The sequence below is a fragment of the Cyrtonyx montezumae genome, unplaced genomic scaffold (genome assembly GCF_038088225.1).
Source record: "Cyrtonyx montezumae isolate F1298 unplaced genomic scaffold, pur_monq_1.0 scaffold_10, whole genome shotgun sequence".
Lineage (NCBI taxonomy): Eukaryota > Metazoa > Chordata > Aves > Galliformes > Odontophoridae > Cyrtonyx > Cyrtonyx montezumae.
In genome coordinates this window covers 40093028-40115288 of record NW_027071826.1, presented here as the reverse complement: position 1 = coordinate 40115288, position 22261 = coordinate 40093028, and the positions used below count along the sequence as shown (strand labels likewise).

General features: G+C 41.4%; 1 protein-coding gene across 1 annotated transcript; it reads left to right on the top strand.

Moving 5' to 3' along the window:
* Positions 1-950: 950 nt before the first annotated feature.
* NAT10 (N-acetyltransferase 10) lies at positions 951-21305 on the top strand. The gene is made up of 28 exons (XM_065754977.1): positions 951-1102; positions 1283-1374; positions 1786-1957; positions 2112-2234; positions 2928-2989; positions 3850-3964; positions 5226-5333; positions 6185-6318; positions 6649-6742; positions 7125-7223; positions 7687-7823; positions 8316-8440; positions 8829-8979; positions 9458-9554; positions 9792-9908; positions 10527-10628; positions 10733-10807; positions 11201-11317; positions 11531-11664; positions 13007-13055; positions 13664-13757; positions 13845-13955; positions 14422-14594; positions 15135-15254; positions 15658-15756; positions 16153-16226; positions 18500-18583; positions 19502-21305. The coding sequence occupies exons 1-28, from the start codon at positions 995-997 to the stop codon at positions 19593-19595; spliced, it is 3060 nt and encodes a 1019-aa protein (XP_065611049.1). The 5' UTR covers positions 951-994; the 3' UTR covers positions 19596-21305.
* Positions 21306-22261: the final 956 nt, after the last annotated feature.

Sequence of the window (22261 nt, the reverse complement as noted above, 5' to 3'; positions counted from 1 at the left end):
CAGTCCAACTACACCGTCCTGTTCCTGCTTTGTACAAAAAGTGCATGGATCAAGAGTACACCTGATTTTTTTTGTATCAATTACACTTGAATTAAATGAAAATATATTGATTTTTAAGGCTATTCAATTTCAGAATAAATTTTAGTAATGCATCTACCACACAAAATAAGCCTTCACAATTACCTTCCAGTGAACGTGCAGGATCCAGTTTTCCGATGTCCTTAGACATGTCCCCATGGTTCTTTGCCTCTCAAGTTTAAAACGAATCGGTCCATGGCTTATGTCCTCACCTGAAAAACAAATTATTCCCATGATTTATGTCCTTTTAAGCAAATATTTCATACCTATCCCATAGGAACTGCTGCACTTGTGTTGGTGATGTTGGGTTCACCCCGGGATTTGCTCTATGGCATTAGATATATCTATATATATAAACGATCAAACAATTGAATTAAAAATATATATTTTTTTTTGCTGTATTTTGAAGCTTAACCTATGTATACCCAGTGGTACCGAGCACACTTTCCTGCGATATTACCTGCTTTTTAGACGCTTCAAAACTATCTTTTGGCGGCATGGAAATTACGGTAAGGCTGCCCGTATCCACGTTCGCATCGTCGCTGTTTGGCTTGGCGACGCGTGCTGTGTATCTGAGGCGCTAACGTAAGCGCTAACGCGGCGCCGCCACGCTCGGCAGCGCCACACCCACCAGCGGTCCCGGCGCTCCCGCCCGCGCAGCCAGGCCCGCCCCGCGGCCTTCCCTTCCGCTGAGCGCCGGTCCCGCCCCTTGGGAGCCGCCGCGCGCAGGCGATCGCCGGGGCAGCCTCGCGCCGGGGTCCTTCCTGTGCGGCGGCGCGCGCGCCCTGCGCCTCGCGGTTCCCACGTGGGGCGTGCGGCGCGGCGCGGCGCGCAGCGGGGCTGTCGGCGGAGGAGTCGTTGGTGAGGGGCGGGAGGCGGGAAGGGCCCGGGAAGGGCCGAGCGCTCGAGCGGCGCCATGCAGCGCCGCAAGGTGGACAACCGCATCCGGGTGCTGATTGAGAACGGGGTGGCGGAGCGGCAGAGGGGCCTCTTCGTGGTGGTCGGCGACCGCGGCAAGGACCAGGTGAGCTGGACTTGGGGGTTGGACTCGATGGTCTCTAGAGGCCCCTTCCAACCTCTGTGGTTCTGTGAGCTCCTCGGGGCTGCGTGTGGCAAGCTTCTTGCTTCTGTCGGTCTTTCTTCTATTGCTCCTGCTGTTAGCCTGCGAGGACTGCTGCGCGTTGATGTTTCTGTGTCTTGGCAGGTGGTTATACTTCACCACATGTTGTCCAAGGCAGCTGTCAAGGCCAGGCCCTCTGTACTGTGGTGTTACAAAAAGGAGCTGGGCTTTAGCAGGTAAGGTGCCCTTTAGATCTCGTGTTGTGGTGAAAGTCTGAATGTTCCCGCGTGAAGGGAAAGCTCTGAGGCTGCACTGCTCAGCGTGGGCTGATTCAGTTGTCAGGAGAAACCAGATTTATTTTTGCAGGACATATAGGGTGCTCAGTTTTCCTGAGCTAAAAAATTCAGCTTCTATAGTGAAGTTGGCATCAGCACTACATATTTCTGGTTTTGTTCTGTAGCTCCAACACTAACCTGTTTTCCTGGGATGATTTCTCCCTTGCCTTTCTAATCTCAAAAGGCTAAAACTCCAGTGCCTCAGTAGTATGGGCAACTGGGCATTATGGTCACATTCATTTGAAACAAGAAATGAATGCAGTCTTCTCAAACCTTTTCCCAGAAAAACTTACACGAAGTTTTGTTCTCCAGCCACCGGAAGAAGAGAATGAGGCAACTACAGAAGAAGATTAAAAGTGGAACCTTGAACATAAAAGATGATGATCCTTTTGAATTATTTATAGCAGCCACAAACATTCGCTACTGCTATTACAATGAAACTCATAAGATTCTTGGTAACACTTTTGGCATGTGTGTGCTTCAGGTAAGGAATTCAACTTCTGACTTAAAGGACGTAGCACTATTATTGATTGCTTTGAGTTTAGAAGCTGTAGTTTCTCTGTTCTTTCTAGTAGTTGCTATTGCAATCACGAATTCTAGGGAACTTTGAAATTGTTTTTTTTCGTTTGATTTCCTAGGATTTTGAAGCCTTGACTCCAAACCTACTAGCTAGAACTGTAGAAACAGTGGAAGGGGGTGGAATTATAGTAATTCTCCTGAGAACAATGAACTCACTGAAGCAGCTCTATACAATGACCATGGTATGTTCAAAGTAACGTGTCTGCTTTCCATAGGCAGGTACGTTTGGTGATGTTAAGTGATTGTTTTGTGCTTTTGTTAGGGTTGTGGTTTTCCTTACGTTATTTTTGCTGCTCCTTCGTTCATGTATCATGGAATGAGTCTCATGTTTAGGCAGTGTCTCCAACCCTAGTTCTGCCAACGAACACAACTGTGTTTGTCCATTTCATAGTAGTTTTGGAAATGATTTATGGTGTTTGCACTTGTAACAAGGCAAAATGAACAACAGGTTGTTTGAGTGTTTTCTGACCCGGTGCTGAGATTAGTTTTGCCATTAAGGATGATTTTTTCACACAGAGTACACTTAACCATATAGCAGGAAGAGTTTCTATTAGTAATAATGCTAGTAGTGAATTAAAGCATTATATTATTTTTACTTAGCATCCCTGTGGTGCTTGAAATGTTCTGTATTTGGTAGAAGTGGCCTTTAAATCTGACAAGAATATGCAAGACCATACTGAAAAGTCCCTATGGGAGAAGTATGTTTTTAAAGCAGCATTTGGAAAATTTGATTGTTACAGTAGAAAAATCGGTCTGGGATGCAACGTTGATAGAGAGAGCAGATGTAGTCCACAAGGGTGGAAATAAACCGGATTGTCCCATGGGTAATAATCTTGTAAGTGTCACTGTTACTGCTGACTGCCTTTTTGTTTCAGGATGTACACTCTCGGTACAGAACAGAGGCACACCAGGACGTGGTGGGACGCTTTAACGAGAGGTGTGTTATCAGGTGTCCAAAGCACGGCTACGAAGGGCCTCTAGACTAACAGCATATATTCGTATTAGGAAGGTATCCTATAAGTTTGCATGAGGATAAGGCTTCTTTGCTGCTTCTGTGAAGTCTATATGCACTATCCTGGAAAGGAATGTAATAGCTTGGAGGAATCGTACACAAAACTTTAGCATTATATTACAGGGAATGTGGAAATGTGCCCAGATTTGTAAAATCTTCTGAGTTCTGTTCTTGAAATGCTCTGTAGAAACACATGCTCTAGATGAACAGAAATTCAGATACTTATTGCTTACTATACCTCCTATAAAATATGAAACTGCTCACAGTGGAGTCTTCTCTGTGGTTTTAGAACTTTCTTTTAAAGGTGTTTCCTCTCCTTTTGTTGTATAGATTAAGTTCTTGTTGGGTGGCTGAGCCCAAGCTCTAGCCATTGGAAAAAGTTGTTCTTTTGCATGCAGGTGATATTTACGTGGTGTCAGAAATTAGAAGGATGAATAAACCAGACACTGACTTTGCTGGTCAGGATTTGTCACAGTTGTTGTCTTATACTTCTATACAGCTGCCTTCTGCTTAAACGCTGGAAGTTACTTTCTAGTTCTCTTGGTAGACCATCATTTGTTAGTGGTTTTCTATGGAGGCATGTGCCCCTGTAAATGGATGTCTGTTCTGTGGGGACTGTCCTGATAAAAGGCACGTGACCAGTTAAGTGAACTTGTCTCAGCTCAGCTTTGAGCTGCTGTTGCTGTAAACACCATACTTGGGCTTAGAACAGAGGTTTAATTAATCACCAAGGTGCAGAAGTGTTGCTGGTGCTTTTACTGAGTTGCCTTTGCTTGACTGCTCAGGTTCATTCTGTCTCTGGCCTCATGCAAGAATTGCATCGTGATTGATGATCAGCTGAATATCTTGCCCATCTCCAGTCACGTTGCAAACATCACACCCGTTCCACCACAATCGCAGGTCAGTAAGAAATGACAGACACTCTTCATTGGGAGAAACTAGTCTCAGTTGAAAAGTGTAAAAGACTTGAAAAAGAGAAAGCTTTCCTTTCACCCTGGTTGATGTCAGATAACGGTCTTGTAGAGAGGAGAAAAATGTTCTGCAAAAAGTATACCTCATATGAGTGAAGAATGGGAAGCTGTCTTGTCTTCCCTCTTTTTTTTTTTTTCCACTTCACCTGAGTTGAAGTTTAATTGCTGTGGTCACTGTTTCAGAAGTGCATAGAGAGATTTTAAGCTGATGGACGATTAGGATAAGACAAAAAGACTTTCAGAGGCTGGAAGGTGGGAAAACACTTTGGAAAGAAGCATATTAAAAGGTTGGGGATACTTGATACCTCAAAGCTGTGGTACTTGTTTCAGTCTCTGAGTGACTTATGCATGCCAAATCTCAGAAGACGTTCACCGAGTACGAGCCAGACGTACAGCTTGCTCTATATACATTCCTTTATCACTTACACTTGTGGGTGAAAGTAAAATGGAAATAAATTTAAACAAAAGTCTTTTAAGTTTTTGAACTGGTGTATGTGGTCAAGGAAATACTATCATTAATTCTATCGAAGATGGTAAAAACATGAACAGAGCACTGATACTAAAAAAAAAAACCAACACGTCTTAACATTATAACAACATTGACTGGAAACAGAAGTGCTCATCTCTTGGATGGATAGACAGATGCCTTTGGAATTTTCAGTGACAATTATGAAATTTAGAATCCATTTCTACTTGAAATTGATTTATTTTGTGTCCAAGCTCATTGGCTTTGAAAATATTTGCGTTGGCTAGAAAACTGACCAATTGCTGCTGCTTCCTCCTAAATTATAGTACATACACCTCCTGTGATGGGTATAATGAGGATCAGAACACTTTGGCTTATTTTGAAGACTAAAAAATGGATTAAATTCTTCAGCAAAATTGTCCATGGTCTCTTCTTTCTCGCACTGCCCTTATCGTTACCGTGTACTGAAAATACTTTTTTCTTCCAAGCTTACAGAAGCCAGGATACTTGTTGTATGTTTTGAAAATGCATGGAAATGGAAGTGTTAAATATCTGTCTATACATTTGAACTTTTCTGTCTCTAGAGTGTGTACTCAACTTGTGGTAACGCTTTCTTTCAGATATCTTTCTTTACCTGATGAAAGATATCCCAAGACCTCACAAAGGTATAATTGTGCTGAGGTGTCCTGTACTAATCCTGTTATGGAAAATTCTGTGCCTATAGGAAGATAGCCTCCGGCCACAAGACTTGGAGCTGAAAGAGCTGAAGGAGAGTCTGCAGGATACACAACCTGTAGGAGTTCTGGTGGATGGGTGTAAAACCTTGGATCAGGTTGGTGTAGAACTTAAATGCAAGATCTTGTGTGCTTGACAAGTCACTGTAGTGGCAGGTATTTGTGTCTCATCTTTCAAGTAATCAAATCTGAGAGCACGAACATTGATGAGAGTTGTCTTAAAAAGATTTCTTGAAAAGTTGTTTGTACGGAGTATCTCAAAGACAGTATCAGTGACTTCCTTTATGGGTTGAGAATAAATGGGAGGGCTAGAATGGAGACAGGAAGCTGATCTGGAGAAATCAACATTTAAAAAGTTGATGAACTTGTAACTCAAGGGTTTGAAATAAGCTGGAAATGAATGTTAACAGACTGTAAAATGTTTTAATGTACCCTCATAACTACTTCTCCAGCACTTCTTACTCACATTTGACAGTCACTGACTAGGGCAAGGGAGGGCCCCATTGTAATTTCTCTCCTGTTTCAGAACATACACTGGTAAATTGCTTTTCAGCATAGAGGTTCCAAGACCTGCGCACTGCTTTAAAGCTTTTTCATTGTTGGCCTTCTCACTGTCCAGATATGTTCATCTTCCTCCTCTGAACTCCCTAGTGGTGTACCTGTGCCTGTCTTGCTGAATGTATTCTGTGTTCAGTGGCATTGGAGTAGTAGTTGAGCTGTACTGGTAGTTATTGTGCATTTTAGCCTGACCAAATTCAAGAACTCGGTGGGTCAAGAAGCTTCTTTCATATTACTTGTCGGTAATGTGACATGTTCTGCTGTCTCATTTTTTTTCTCCTCCTTCCCATACTAAGGAAAATCCATGTGGCATTAACAGCAGGTCTAACTAATTGCTGAAAACAATGTAGTCAAATCGAGTTTTTATTTCCTGTATTTTTCTTATCATCAGGCAAAAGCAGTTCTGAAATTTATTGAAGCCATTTCTGAGAAGACCCTGAGGAGCACTGTAGCATTAACGGCAGCCAGGGGACGTGGTAAATCTGCTGCTTTGGGACTGGCTATTGCTGGAGCAGTAGCTTTTGGGTGAGTAACGTCCCCCATCTCCCAAGTTTTGTTTGCATCCATGATTTTTTAAAGAAATTGTGATAAGATTTCCAATCCTACATCCTTCTCTTTTGTTGTTATTGTATCTTCTAGTTGCTATGTAAGCTGATATTCAAGTTTTCCTGTTTTATAGAGATCCGAAATCCTCAGTCTTTAAAAATCATTCACACATTAAAAATGTGAGATAAGTATATAAAGCAATCTGCTGTGTTTTGATTATTAAGTAAAATCAACCCCTCATATTAAAAAAAAAATTGTGTATCAATTTGGTAGAAAAGTTTTAAATTCTTGTTTTATTTTTCTCTGCAGTTACTCCAACATTTTTGTCACATCTCCAAGTCCTGATAACCTTCACACTCTCTTTGAGTTCATATTTAAAGGTTTTGATGCACTGCAGTATCAGGTGAGGAGGGCAGACCATTTCACAGTGCTGTCTCAGAAGTTCCTGTATAGGAATGACTGTGTTTCATCTCTTACTTCTGTTGTGTATATGAGCTATCAGCTTTTGTCCCTACCAGCCTGTTTAGTAATGCTCTGTAAAAGCAAATCATAGTACGATTCTGTTTAGTTCTGTATTTATAAGGTGGGAAATTCGGTTCCTTTCTGCATTAAAACAGTTTTCAATAAGTAAATCTTCTCTGTTCTTGGGCTTCTGAAGCTTCTGTTACAAGATTTTTCAACTGTAATATGAAGTATCAGGACAAATGTAGCAAATGAGTTTTGATGGTAATGACAAACAGCTCTTGGCCTGTTTGTACAATTTTATGATGGTTTTTTTTTTTCAGGAACACCTGGACTATGAGATTATTCAGTCTTTAAATCCTGAGTTTAACAAGGCTGTTGTCAGAGTGAATGTGTTCAAGGAGCACAGACAGACCATTCAGGTAACTGGCCTTTTTTGCACACTGGTCTTTCTATTGTTTGTTCATATCTGCTGATGTGTAACTACCTTTGAGGCCTCAGTCTGGTGTGTGACTTTCACAAAATATTCTATATCTTTCTGTGAATACCTTATAGATAACAGAGCCTCCCTGGTAATTGCTTCGGCATTCCTTCTTGAAACAAAAGTGAAGAAAGGTGAAACCAGCAGTGAAGGAAGAGCATATGTTTCTAGTGATTAGATTTCCTTTTTTTGTTGTGATCTATACAGATAAATGTATGTGGAAATGTTTAAACAATAAATGTGACGCTGCCCTTGTTAGGGTAACACGAACCCTTTCCCTTGGGTTCTCTTCACTCATGAAGAATAAGGATAACAGATGTATTGTCAGATCCCCAGTTTTGCCATCTCTGATATTTCCCCATGTCCCAGGGCTGCTGTTGATGGTGTCCTCTCATTCCCTGCAGTACATACACCCTGCTGATTCTGTGAAACTGGGTCAGGCTGAACTGGTAGTGATTGACGAAGCTGCTGCCATTCCTCTCCCCTTGGTGAAAAAACTGCTAGGCCCTTACCTTGTTTTCATGGCTTCTACCATCAATGGGTAAGGCTTGAGCATCACTGGTCTACCTGGAAAAGCAGTTCTGTGGCTATCGGACTATTTCTGGTCTACAGTGTTTCTTTTTGTATTGCACACTATCATAATCAGATCTTGTTGATCATGTGGAACTGCTCTTCAGAATGATAAAGAGTCCATACTAACACTTGCTGCTTTCCTTTTGGTTCTGCTCCAAATTCATTATCTGTCTTACACCTCTTCTGTTCTGCTAAAACATGCATATAAATGAGGTTCTGCAATCTGTTAGGAGTGCCATCTTCCTTCCTCTGGTGAGACTTAAAAAGTGGCCGGGTAGGTTGCTCTGTCCTGTATGTTCAAGACCAACAGAAGACACTAGTTCTCACAGATGGCTGAAGCCATTACAGGCCCTGGAAGGACACACAGTCCTGCATATCGATGTAGTTCTGCGTTGGAGCTTCCCCATGGCTTAGGATTGCCACTTGGTCGTTTGCTTCAGGCCTGTCTCCTGTTGTGCAGGTATGAGGGTACCGGTCGATCGCTGTCTTTGAAGCTTATTCAGCAGCTCCGGCAACAGAGTGCACAAACCCAAGTCACCATGACAGCAGAGAACAAATCTACAGCTACAGCCAAACTTGCCTCAGGTACAGCCCTCATGTCTGGTGTTGCTGCTCAACAAGCCCTGTGGGCGTCCCACGTGTCTGTGTCCTGTGTGGCTGTAGGAAGGTAGAGGTATGGGAAAATGAGGGAGCTCTTCTCATATCTTTTGTTTCCTCATGATTCTCAGATGTCAAGGCATTTACGGGATCAAAGCTATGCAAGTAATGATCATTGTACCTTCCTGATGTGATCTGAAAAAGCAGGCTGTGAAGGCTCCAGTTGGAGCAGTTACTTTTCAAGTGTTTTCTCTACTGTTTAGATTTAGTGTGTTTCTGATCTCTTGGGAGCCCTTCAGAGGACACTGATCCTATTGAATGCTTTGCTGGCTGTAACTTCCAGCACTGCAGGTTCTTCTCTGAAATTTCTTTGCAGCTCGTACATTGCATGAAGTCTCCCTCCATGAGTCGATCAGGTATGCACCTGGTGATCCAGTTGAAAAGTGGCTGAATGATCTGCTGTGTTTGGACTGTCTCAGCATTACCAGAATTATCTCTGGCTGCCCACTGCCTGAGGCTTGTGACCTGTATCCTTACTCTTGTGATGTGCTCTGCTAAAATGTATCGCTTTCAAGTGAAGCAGGCTTTTTCACTGATGAGTAGTGAATTCTCAAGCTGACATGATAACCTCAGAGCACAATCTTTTGGAAAAAAAAACAACCTTAAGATTACACTTCTGGAGTTGAGCTCTTATCACTGCCTGATGCAATGCCTGTGTTAGCAGGACATTGCTAAATTTCATCTTTATTGCACTGAGTAATGAAGGGATGAGCTGAAGGAAATCCTGGTTAGAGTTATACAGCATTAAGCTTTACAGATTAAAGAAGAGTAAGATGTGAACAATACCCAGTCATTAATTCACTCCTGCAGATAGAGCTGTAGACTCCTACTTGCTTAAGCCAGCACATAGCTTGAGGGTGAATGGAAAATATAATTCTTAAACCAATCAGAAGGTTTTCTTTTTCCTATTTTCCAGGGAGTTTATTTCCTTAACCCTATGTTTAGGTATTATGTAAATAGAGACACGCTGTTTTGTTATCACAGAGCATCAGAAGTTTTTCTGCAGAGGCTGATGGCCCTCTATGTGGCTTCACACTACAAGGTAAAGCTCATGCTACTTCTGATGCATATGAGAGCAAGAGGTTTCACTTTAGCAAAATAGGTGTCTGGTAGCATAACAGCCACGAACTGCCCTGTTAGGAGATTCACCCATCAGTATTGTACCAATTCCAATTTTCTTAATAGACACTCAGAAAAAGGAAGGTTGTTTAGAAGTCACCTACACCAGACTTTGAAGCTCTCCTCATGGAATAATATCCGATACATATTTACCTTCTAGAACTCTCCCAATGACCTCCAGATGCTGTCTGATGCACCTGCCCATCATCTTTTTTGCCTTTTACCTCCTGTTCCACCTACTCAGAATTCGTTACCAGAAGTGCTTGCTGTTGTTCAGGTGAGAGGGCATCCTGTGTCTATGAAGTGAACTGTGCAGTAATGAAGCAGGGATAATACTCTGAAACAGCATTGTACTGTCCAGGAGCAGAACATAGCTTCAGGCTGCCTTTTGAAGTACCACAACAGTGTATCAAGGCTGCTTTGGTTTGATTTATTTATTTTTTGCTTGCTTTTGTTAACACTAATTGCTGCATAAGCACGCTGATCCTTTTATTCCAGACTCTACAATGTTTTTGTGCTGAGAGGCCTTCTGAGAAACTCAGCTGCTGGTTCAGTAAATTATCGACCTCCTGTTTCAAATTCCTACCAAGGAGAGCTGATTCATGTTTGCTGCTGACAGACTACAGAAAATATGTAGAGCCCATTCTATGCTTTAATGTCTTCTGGCTTCTGTTGTGCCATGCTGTCATGCCTGCTCACTGGTGTGCTTTCTGGGACAGTGCTTTCAGGGACAGAGCCCGTTCATTGCCACATACCTGTTAGCTGTTGCAGGCTAGGCATCAGGTGACGTTTCAGTTCAGGCTGAGCAGCTCAGGATAGGTTTTGAATATGTTCTGGTGGTATGACTGGGAGAAAACCTTTTTTTTCCATTTGTGGCCTTTTCCTTTCCTGGCAGGTGTGCATGGAGGGAGAGATCTCTCGCCAGTCCATCATGAACAGCCTTTCTCGGGGAAAGAAAGCTTCTGGTGATCTTATTCCCTGGACCATTTCAGAGCAGGTAAATAATTTGGCTGTGTGTTCACGCCAAAGATGTCTTTCAGCACTATTGCTTGTTTCTGAAGTGTCCTGAGTAATTCAGGTTGACTTCTGTCTCTTATGCAGTTCCAAGATCCAGACTTTGGAGGCCTGTCTGGTGGGCGTGTTGTTCGTATTGCAGTTCATCCGGATTATCAGGGGGTAAAGTACTTTGAAACCCAGTTATTATCAGTAGTCAACAGAGGAACCACCAGTCAGGCAGACCAGAGCTGTGCCTGGCCCGCTGTGCAGTGTAGATCCAATTACACTCATTGTGAGAATACCAAATGTTTGCACCAAGTTTGATATTTTCAGAACACCAGAGATTGCAATGGCAATTATTATTCTGTCCTGAGCTCCTTACTGGGCTCTTGTGATTTTGGTCATCCAGCATGTTCTATAGTATTCCTCCCCATGGAGTTCTCAGGTAGCAGTCAAAATACATTTTTGCAGTGGCTGAGTAATTTTTTAACAGTAACAAGTTTATGGATTTCTAAGGGGAAAATGTTATCCTGCCTTAGAAAGCAGATCTGTGAATTTTATCCTACTTCACAGATGGGCTATGGCAGCCGAGCTCTGAATTTACTGCAGATGTACTATGAAGGCAAATTCCCATGTTTGGAAGAGAAACCGATTCAAAAGCCAAAAGAAATTGCAACTGTAAGCAGTGAGGTATGGAACTCAGTACATTTATCATATCTTCCATTGTGCTAAGCTCTCTGCTTTTCACCGTAAGTCTCAATTTTGATTTCTCTAAGTAAGTTCAAAATATCCCTGTTTATTCTTTGTGCAGAATAAAGGATTTATTCTGCAACAATTTAGTCTGCATTAATTTGCAGACTGCTCCAAGCAGTGCTGTTAACTCGTTTCCACTTTCTCTTTCAGACAATTAGTTTGTTAGATGAAGTTGTGACACCTCGGAAAGACTTGCCACCGTTACTTCTCAAACTGAGTGAGAGACAAGCTGAGAGTCTAGACTACCTTGGGGTATCATATGGCCTAACACCAAGATTACTTAAGTAAGATCTTGTTCTGTTTACTAGTTACACCTAGTGTAAAAGTATCGCTATAGAAATAATATCTATAATTTGAATAGTAGAAATCTAGCTGCAGATGTTTTTCCTCTCAGTGATTCTCTTCCTTTCTCCATGCTTCCAGTGATCTGGGCAGCTCCAAGCCCTGTTCTCCTGCAGGATTTGTTGTGCAGTGTAGCTGAACCTAATCACTTAGTGCATCCTCTGGAGTAGTTTTTTCCATAGTCTTTGATGGAAAACTGATGTTCTCGATCAGCTCTGTGACGCTTCTCAACAGTCTTTAACTGCTTGGTTTTTCTAGGCTAGAACAGTAAGAATTACCTGGGATAAGTTAAATACTCTTTTGTGTAACCTCTAGAAGCTTGAGCTGCTGGTGACTTCAAAGCTACTTGTTGGTTTGCATTTCCTAATGTAAATATGTGTCAACAGAAATTGCTGCTACGTCTCATTTTTCTCATCCAGGAGGAACTGAGTTACTGCAGCAATAAAAAGTCAGTAATTTTTCTGCTGTTTTCCCTCCATGTTACAGTTTTATATAAGAACTTAAACATTTTGAATAATTTGACTGTTAGGTGTGGTGGAAATAGAAAATCAGGGAGGAGTAGTGGCATAGAGGGTTGCTGGGGTGCACATGTAGGGCTTCCTACAGAAGTTTGCAACGTCCCGCACAGCGGATGAGTAATCCTTTGGCCTCTGGAGGTGGATTGCCAGTGACAGTTGTTGTGGGGCCTGACTTCTTTCTTTTGTCTGAGACACCATATGTTTCATCTCAGCAGGACTTCTACGTTAGTATTTCTTTTCCTGGGCAGAATGAATTTAGTATCAGTTCGCAGCTAAGAAGCAGGAGAAAAGAATGGAAAGGCAGCAGGCTTTCACAAGTCCGTCCTCTGCCTGGGATTCTCTCTGGTCCACAAGCAATTATTAAGGAAGAGTGGAGTTTCTGAAGTTAACTGTAAATCCTTCATGTTTTCCCCAGGATAGCACTAAAGAGTCTGTGTGGTGTTCTTGATCAAATCCAATTTGTTTGTTTTTAATAGAGATCCTGGAGGCATGCTGAGTACAAGAGTTCTTCTGTCTTACTCCATTAGTCTTTGAAAATTCATTCATTTTCTGATGCAGTGTAAATCGTTTTTAACTGCTGTGGTTAGAATTTCAATCAGATTGCTGTTGGTATTTTGTGTCAGTGTTCATTTTTATTATCTGGTAGTGTAGTGCCTACCTAACAACAGTCGTTCTTCTTTAGTAGATGAATTTTATTTAATCACGAGTACTATTGCAAAATCAGCTCCGTGTTGCTCAGTGCACTTTCTCTTTTCATTTTCTGTAGGTTTTGGAAACGTGCTGGATTTGTGCCAGTTTATCTAAGGCAGACACCAGTAAGTAGCATACTGTTTCTGAATGAAATCCAGCCCTATTGAAATCACTGGGCATATTTCCATTGGTTTCTGTGAGATTGCATTTGGGCAGAAAACGTTTTCTGAGACTACATTTGGAGTTCGTTTTATATTCATTCCTGTTCTTTGGGTCTAATAGGGTTGTGAATGTGGACTTCTAAGTGATTTACACTTAAAAAGTTAGAGCAAAGGTGTGCAGCTGGTCAGGATTATTATTATAGTTACGGGTGAAATATGTAAGTGGCCCTTGAAGGGACTGCCATCATTTTCTAGCTGTTTACCAGAAGTAGCAGTAGTGGTTATTGTACTTCTGACTTTTGGAGCAAATAATTTGTTTGTCTCGTATGTCATTGCGTTCTGCTTTAGTTTTTCTGGCTCTTGAGCTGTACGTTGGATTTGCAACATTAGTTGAATATCCCAGGAAGCCAAAACCCCTTAGCATGGGGATTTAACCAAATTGTAGAAGATCATCATTTCATGGTGGTCATCAGTAGCAATTGATGATGGGTTAGAAGGCCTTTGCCTTTGTCAGTTTAGCATAGATTGGAAACAGGTGGTGCTGATGGTGGGAAATGCATCTTCATTGTTAGAATGATCTGACTGGTGAGCATTCGTGCATCATGATGAAGATGCTGAATGAAGAGGACACCGAACAGGAACCTTGGCTTACTGCCTTCTGGAAAGGTAATTGAACTAATACTAGGAAAAATGTCTGCAGTATTTGTTCTGGAGTTTCACAGGAGTAATGTATTTTTTCATCTTTTTGTATAGATTTTAGGAGGCGGTTTCTTTCTCTCCTTTCCTACCAGTTCAGCACGTTCTCTCCCTCACTTGCATTGAATATCCTACAGAACAAAAATATCAAACAGCAGTCACAACCCCGTGAGTACCCAGGCTCGCTATATTCACTCAGATTGCAGTTTATAGTCTTTGTATAGATTTGTCTGAGTTCTCAAATGGTGATTTGCCTCTTGTGGGTTTTAAGTATCTTCCTTGCTGAAAGAGGTTTGGTTATTGCTACAAGAAAACAAAGTTTGTTATCGACAAAACCAATATAAAGCAGAGAAAGCCTGTGCAAACTATTTCTCAGCCAGCTCTTGCTGTTTTCAGTCTCTCTGGCATGTTTGACTTGATTAACTGGTCTATTTTGACAGTTGCAATGCTCCTTCAATAAGCGAGTCAGTTTGAATAGAAGCGTTATACCTAGTGTCTTACTTTCTGAAGTGTGTTGGGAAGTGAACCTATGGGGCAGCAGTTGGATTTCAATCAATGATGTGAAAAGGAATTTGTTAAATACTGGACAGCTCTGAAGGAACAGTCTTAATACTGATTTCTCTTTATTGCTCAGCCATCAGCCGTGCTGAATTAGAATCTGCTTTCATCCCATATGACTTGAAGAGATTGGAGATGTACTCACGCAACATGGTGGACTATCATCTCATCATGGACATGGTACCTACCATTGCCAGGATGTTCTTTCTCAACCAGTTGGGTGATATCTGTCTCTCTGCAGCACAGTCGGTATGTATCACTGTGAGATCAAGCCAAATTTCACCTCTCTTTGCACTTTCCTGCTGTCTCATGATTTTGGAGGGTTTCCCATTTCACAATATCTTAAAAAAGACAACTTTGCTTTAGGTGATTGCTTCTTCTGTGGTCTTCTTCATTATTTCTCCTGCTTATAGTGTTATTTTACTTTTAGTTTTTGCTTTGAATAAAATCTGTAGAGGATCATATTCTGTTGCACGTTCAGTGAAATGCTCCGTTCATTTGTAACATGATGTGAACTATGTCTGAAAAAGCCTCATTGCCTTTTATTTCTTGAACCTCAGGAACGATGTAGTCACATCTATACTAAGTACAGAATGGTGCCTGCAGACTGTGGAATAATTTAGAGGTGTTCCAGTGCATCTGAGCAAAGCTTCAGGGTGTACCAGAGAGGCCTCATATTATCTGAGTATAGTGAGGACTTGATAAAATGTAGGGGTTTAGAAGATAATGTTGATATGCTAATGTTTGCTCTAAAAGCTTCTGTAAGTGAAATATATTTCATTTCTTCAGGCCCTTCTTCTAGGGATTGGCCTACAGCATAAATCCCTAGACCAACTGGAAAAGGAGGTAGAACTGCCTAGCAGTCAGCTCATGGGTCTCTTCAACAGAATCATCCGCAAAGTAGTCCAGGTAATTGCATCGTGGCAATCAGACTGAAGGCTAATTCCAGTACTAAGCGTGGTGCCAGGAGATGCTGAATTACAATTGTGTATCATTAATATGACCACAAAAAATGATCGTACACTTACTTTGTGAGAAGTGAAAACCCCAGTGGAAGAAGCAGGTATTTATTGTCATTGATTTATACTACGTTTTCCCAAGTAAGAGCACGTGTTGTTTTTAAATATTGAGACACCCTGAACAAAATGTTGAGCATACAGCCTGTGATGCCAGCTGTGCTGGAGCCATTTCTTTATGATGGTTCACTGCACTGATGGTATCACAGCAAAAAAAAAACCCATCTTATTAATTTTAAAGCACCCATGTAGAGGAAACAGTGTCTTACACATGTGTGGGCTTACTTCATTTTCAGTTGTTCAACGCTGTCCAGGAAAAGGCTGTGGAAGAACAGATGGTGGCAACAAAGGATATTGTAATGGAGCCAACAATTAAATCTTTAAATGATGATTTGGTAATTATGAGTTTTCTTCTTTATAGATACATAAACACTCTTCATGGTGCTCTCTCAAGCATAGAAAACTTGTAATTTTCTTGGATTAGAAATATTTCATGTCACATGTGTCACTTTTTGGTAGAGAACCTGCCAGTTTTACATTATGTTGTTAGTCATGCTGTGCTAATCAGCCGTGCAGGTTTTCATCGAACCTACAGAGATATTCTTGGAGTTATGTATTACAACTGTATGTATACCCATTAAATAAAAATGATATCACGTAAAAGGTAGAAACCACAGGATCATGTGGTATTTGTTTTATGTTCTCTTTGTATGGGAAAGGAGTTCTGCTCGTACTGCATGGTAAGCGTTGCACTTAACACACAATGCATCTGTTGCTCTGTCCTGTTGTAGGAAGAAGCTGCAAAAGAATTCCAAGAAAAACACAAGCAAGAAGTGGGGAAGCTGAAGGAAATGGACCTTACGCAGTAAGAATTTATCTGTATGAGTCTCAACTCCAGCTTCTCCCTGCTAGTTATTTGAATGCTGGCTTACCAGCTCTGGCACGTCTTGCTGAGACTTGTGCACAAGTAGCTGCAATATGATTACAAACCATCTGTAAATGGAAAAAAGCAATGAGCATCTTTCAGCTATGACAAGGTTGGATAAGTATATGCCTCAACTCTGATGAAAGCTTTGGGTATTTTGTCCTGATACCAGTAATTGTTTTCATCAGCTCTCTTAGCAGTTTGGTTCACACTCAAAACATTCTTTCCAATAGGAGGTAAATTGGATGGCAGGGCTTATTTGTTCAGAGTCATTCACCTGTATTACTCAGTACATTAATTGTTTTCCTGAAAAACATGTCATGGGCATTGATTTTACTTTTTGCCAAGTGTGAAGATGCTGATTTCCTTTTTTTTCTATCGAAATTTTGAACAAAAAGCAAGAGGTGGTGAGTTTGCATACAACAGCTGATCAACAGTGAGATCTGTCTGCTGAACTGTAGAACTGAATTATTAAAGGTGGAGCTGGCTCACCATTATAGTGCTGCACAACAAAGATGTGGAAATGCCGGTTCAATTCCCAGTACCTCTGGCATGAGGTTGAGTGCTTCTGTTCTCCTTTGTCTCTTATTTAAATGGTGAATTTATGTTACTGCGACAAGAACTCTCGCTATGTATCCATATGGCAGCCTTGGTCCTGGCTGTGTAGAGAATGTGTATTATATGTATATAACCAACATAGTTCTAAAATAGGGAGTAATAAAACAAGCTTCCTGAGTGTGGACTCTATAATTTGATAGTTTTCTGTGCTTCTAGGTATGGTCATTAGCTTCCTCAAACCTGGATACTTGGGTCACCTGTTGTGTGATGGCCAGCTCTTCTGTGTGCAGCTGTCTTCAACTCCAGTAAAAATAGCAGCTGGCTACCTTTAGTATTCTAGTATTTTAAAAACAAACAAACAAAAGCCACAGCCACAGAAACGCCCCAAAGCCAACAGAAAGAGCAGCCAGCAAGAGCTTCCTTCACTAATAGTAGTGTGCATGGATGCTTGTAGCTGTTGTCGAGCTGAACAGGTTTTACGATACTGAGTTGCTCGCTGAACCTTCCTTGAAATGTCAGCAGATGTCTCTCTGAACCAACAGGAATCACACCTGCCATTTGGATTGTCTCCCTTCTCTCTCTTCTCTTCCTCCCACTTCTTGTGTTATAAATCCATTGTGCTCTGCTGGTATTCCAAAAGAAAAAAAAAGTCTATTTTGGCTGTAGATTAATCAAGGTTAGATATGAGGGGGAAAAAAACAAACAGACTTGAGTCTTTGAGATCAGGACAAAACTGGGTGTGATTTGCAGTGAGTTGTAAATCAGTCACAATAGAAAAACAGAATGAGTATTTTTTGCTTTGTCTATTTAAATTCGTACATTATTTCAGGGTATTTGAACACTGTAACAAGGAACATTTCTATTTCACATTTCTATTTCACTAGCAATTGTTGCCTGAATGTCTGTTTTGAAAAGAAACCTGCAGGTCCTTCAGCTTCTCCTGGATTCAGGCAGAAAAAACTACCATTCAAACTTAGTACTGGTCTAAGAGCAGCTGGTAACTTAGCTGACTTTCCATTACATGACATTGCTTTTTGCAGCCTCTTCCTTTACCACCAGTCATCCTTCTTAGTTAGGGGGGAAGAAAATAAAAATCAAGAAGGCTTCAATCCTTTAAAAATAAATCCATATAGTGATCATTATTGACTGTGGTTGTCAGTCTTAAGGGTTTGAAGGCCTGTGTTTTAAGAAATCTGCTGAGCAAAGGAGAAGTATATGCCATTGCTATGGAAACCATTCCTCTGTAGCCCTATTTTTTGGTGCATGTTTTGTTGTTGTTGGGTTTTTTTGCTTTCATAAATGATACACTGTTCATAATTCTACTTTTGTGATGAGAGACTTTCATAGCACAGTTTTGTGATGTTTACAGTACTGGCTTCTGAGAGAAAGGGCTTCGTCTGCCACTGGCAGCTTTGGATGAAGACTGTTATTGGTTGCTATTGACTGGTTTGTTTGCTGACAGAGTCATGGCAAGCTGTTGCATCCTTTTGCCAGTCTGGCTCTATATGTGTTTGATACTGATTTGGTCGGGTGCTGATGCCCTGCCTTTGTTTGAAGAGTACTGTATGTGTGTGTGACAACAGAACAGCCTTTTTGTCCTATTCTACTTAGACCTGAAAATTTTACTTGGACTTTCTTTTACCTTTTTCACTTAGATACATTATCCGGGGTGATGATGAAGAATGGAATGAGGTGCTGAGCAAAGCAGGACAGAACGCTTCCATCGTCAGCGTGAAAAGGTTAGGAAAGTTGAGATACCCTGGAGAGGTCTCTCTTGTCTTTCCTGCTGGCTTTAGTGCAATAAGCAGCACTCATTGTATATCAGTGTCCTCAACCTCTGATATTCCCATCAGAGACAATGGGAATTTGGTGGAGGATTCTTTCAAATTTGAGCTGAGGCCTGCAAGATGTTGAGTCTGCCTTCCTGCAGTTTCTTCCTTTGAGTTCATCTTTCTTTTAGCCTCTGCTGTGCAAGGTTTCATCACCTTGGGGGTTTATAGTTGAGTCTTGTCTATTCTCCTTGCTTGTTTTCTCTTTCCATAGTGACTGACAGCTTAGGTAATGATGTGATCTTTCCTGCATTTGATCTTTCTTGCATTTCTGTTTCAACTTTTGTGTATTCATATTCTTTTCATGAGTGCTGGAAGCTCTGAATTTCTAGAAGCCTTGCAGGAGTCAGGGCGTCTTGTCCATGCTTGTAGAGATGGGAGCGCTGTCATATTTGATCTAGTCAGAATCTAGTGCAGGAGTAAAACTGTGTACTTACAGCTGCAGCTGTCAGTGATGATCTTTTTTTTTCTAGCTACTCTAACTTCCAGATGTCCTATGTGAATAACCTTCAGGAAACATAACTTACAGTGTTGAAAAGTAATGAAAAAATGTAGCTAAAAATGAATATCTCTTCTGGGATTCATCAGGCTAAAGATTTTATAGTGTCTAGAGATTCTATGTTGAACTCTCATTCATGCTTTCTGTAGATTACTCTGAATAACCCATTAAATTGGAATTCTTTCCTTCCAACCACTTTCTTTGGGTTGGCCCAGAAGTCTTGAGGCAAACGTTTCTGTGTAGATTCCACCCCCTTCTCACAACAGGAATTTTGCATCTAGGTGGGCATCCGGTGTACTTTTAACAGATATTTTGTTCCTATTTCCCAGTGAGAAGAAAAGAAAGCTAGAAACAGTAAGAGGACCCAAGCAGCAGAAGAAATTTAAGAAGACTAAAGAGATAAAGCAGAAGCGGAAGAAATGACTCTAGAACAAATCAGTGAACTTGAAATAATGAGTGACGGGTCTGTACCATTCTCCTTTCAGTCCAAAAGACTTTCTCTTGAGGAGCAGGAGAGCAAGCACCAAAGGGAAGGAAAAGCCTAAGAGGCATTTTAAAAGTGTTTGTATTAAGGGAAGTGCAGTGACACTGCCAGGAGACGGTCTACGGAGATATTTTATGAAGTGTGACTGCAGAGCTTGCATGAGGCACTCTGCAAAACACTGGGATATTATGAGGGTGCCTTAGCAGCTACACAGTTTCCATTCAGACTGACAGATCAATCTCTAAACTTTCCTGCTTCTTAATGGTTGATGTCTATTAAAAAAAGTTTGGATAACAAAGCATAGAAATGCATTATCCTTTGGTACATGACTGTCTTGTAGCATTGCTGTACAGATGGATATATTCAGATACTGGTTCAGTAGTACAAACCATTCCTTTGTAGCTGTGGGGGGGTGCCAGAGTGGGGAACAGCTCACTTTTTATTTGGAGGTGGCTACTCAGCCCTCAGCATATTGCCGGGGAGGTGGTCCTTGCTCACAAAACGCTTCTATTTTGGATCACAGTGTTTAGTTTCTATGTACTGTGCTCCTCAAACAGCTGTAATAAAAGGCTCTTTTACATTCAGGTTTGCTTACAAGGTCTCAGCATTCCCATTGTGCAGTAATTTACGTGTCCTAGTTGGCATAAAGTTTAGAAAAGAAAGGCTTACCTACACACAACATATAGCTGCATGATCTCAGAGCATCTCTTTATGGGAAATCCTCAAAGAAGAAATTTCTTCCTAGTTAAACACAGTATTTGTTTTTTAGGAAGATGTTTTATAAAAGATGTAAACTAAACGTAAGCCCTGTGCAACACAGCCTATGCGTATCTTTGGTTAACAGAATACTTTGTGAGGATCAGCAGCAACAGCACCTCACCCACACTGGGGGGCAGCTGAGTCCTGAGATCTGCAGCTGCGGCTCTTAAAGGCTTAATGAGGAGCCCGATTATCAGCCAGCTGTGCCCAAGTGGCTGCAGCACCTGGCAGCAATTAGTGGTGGTTGCCTGCCTTGAAAGGGCTCTGAATAAGTTGGGAAAGGAGTGCGCAGGGAAGATGTGAAAGTGTGAGCCGTCTTTGGAAAGTCTTCAGGAGGAAAAGGTGAGTGTGAATTCTCTCTGATTTTTCTGTTTTAACAGTGGGATAACGTTGTTAATGTTCTGGATAGTGTTGGCTTGCTTATGCTCTATGCTCTGCTTTGAGAGATTCAGCAGCGGTCTAACTGGCTGGAAGAGAAAGCTTTTACTGTAGAGTCCCTTCAGAACACGTTGAAACGTAGTGCTGGCGTAACACTAGCAGTTTAATCAGATTCTGTGTGGATTGTTGGTTTGTTCATACAGGTGGTAGCGTTCTGCTTGCTCTGGGTATTGCTGCCTCATAGGTGATGGCATCGGAATGCTTTCTTTTTATTGCATGTTAGGCTTTTGTGGGAAGAAAACATTAAATTTTTAAAGCACAAAAGTGGTGTAAATTACAATGCATATCCTGTGAGTGCTGCTAAACTCTGGTTCTGCTTAGAGATTAAAAATGAAAGTTTAAGAGAGTTTTTATTATATAGTTATCCATGTGTTGTTAAGACTCGGAAATTGTTTGACTGTCCTTTGCTTCAGCTGTAACTGTGCCCGTGCCTGAGCTGTGACCCACACAGCTCTGGGAACCCTCCTTTTGTCTGTAGTTGTGATGCGAAGCTGTTCTGATGCCTGAAACCAGAGGGAGGCAATGGTTCTTTCAGGAAGCGTGGGCTCACACTGGTAGGCAGCAAGTGCCTGTAAAAACTTGGCTGTGTATTCTGCTGGCACCGTCTCAGTGAAAATGTGCTTGGTTGTGGATGCAGGAGCCAGAATGGCAGTGGGGCAAGGTGAGCAAAGTCCTGGGGTGCTCAGAGATGCTGGGAGGGAGGTGTGGGATGCTTTCTGAAATCGAAGTGAGGATGTAGGAAAGGTGGTGCTGTCATGTTTTCTTGTATGTCTTTTTCCCCTCCTTCATAATCCAAGCTCTGCCGACCTTTATTGCTAAGTACTGTGAAATAAAATAGGAAACTGACGTTTTTCCCAACTAGCTATCAACGAATGCATTAATGTAGGCTGGCAAGACTTCTAAACTCTAAGTCAAAATAGAAGGTAAATAAGCAAAATTAAATGCTTCAAGCCAATGAGTATTTTACTGTTCAGCAGATAACCATTTTCAGCTGCCTCTCCTGCTTGGTTGTGGGTTGCAGTGATGTTTGCTCTGTTACCCCTGAGTTTGTCCTTCAGTTGTAGTAAAAGACTTGAGGGATTTGAGCTTCGTGTTTGTACTTGCACTTCTCAGGTGTTATTAATGACTGCCCCACCATGCCAGAGTGGGAGTTATACTTGAGCAGAATGTTGCTGTTTCCAGAGAAGTGACTTTATTCAGAGCTGAACCGTTCTTTTTCAAGTTTTCCGTGTACGGTTATGATTCCTGGCAGCTTTTTGGATTCCTCTGCCTGTCAATTGCTCTTTGAATGGCAAAATGGAAAAAAGATCTCACATACTAAAATAAGCGAGAGAGGTGGTTTTATTTTCTTTTAAATTCTGTTTTACCAACTCTGCTCAAACCACATTTTCCTGTGTCTGTACTTTAG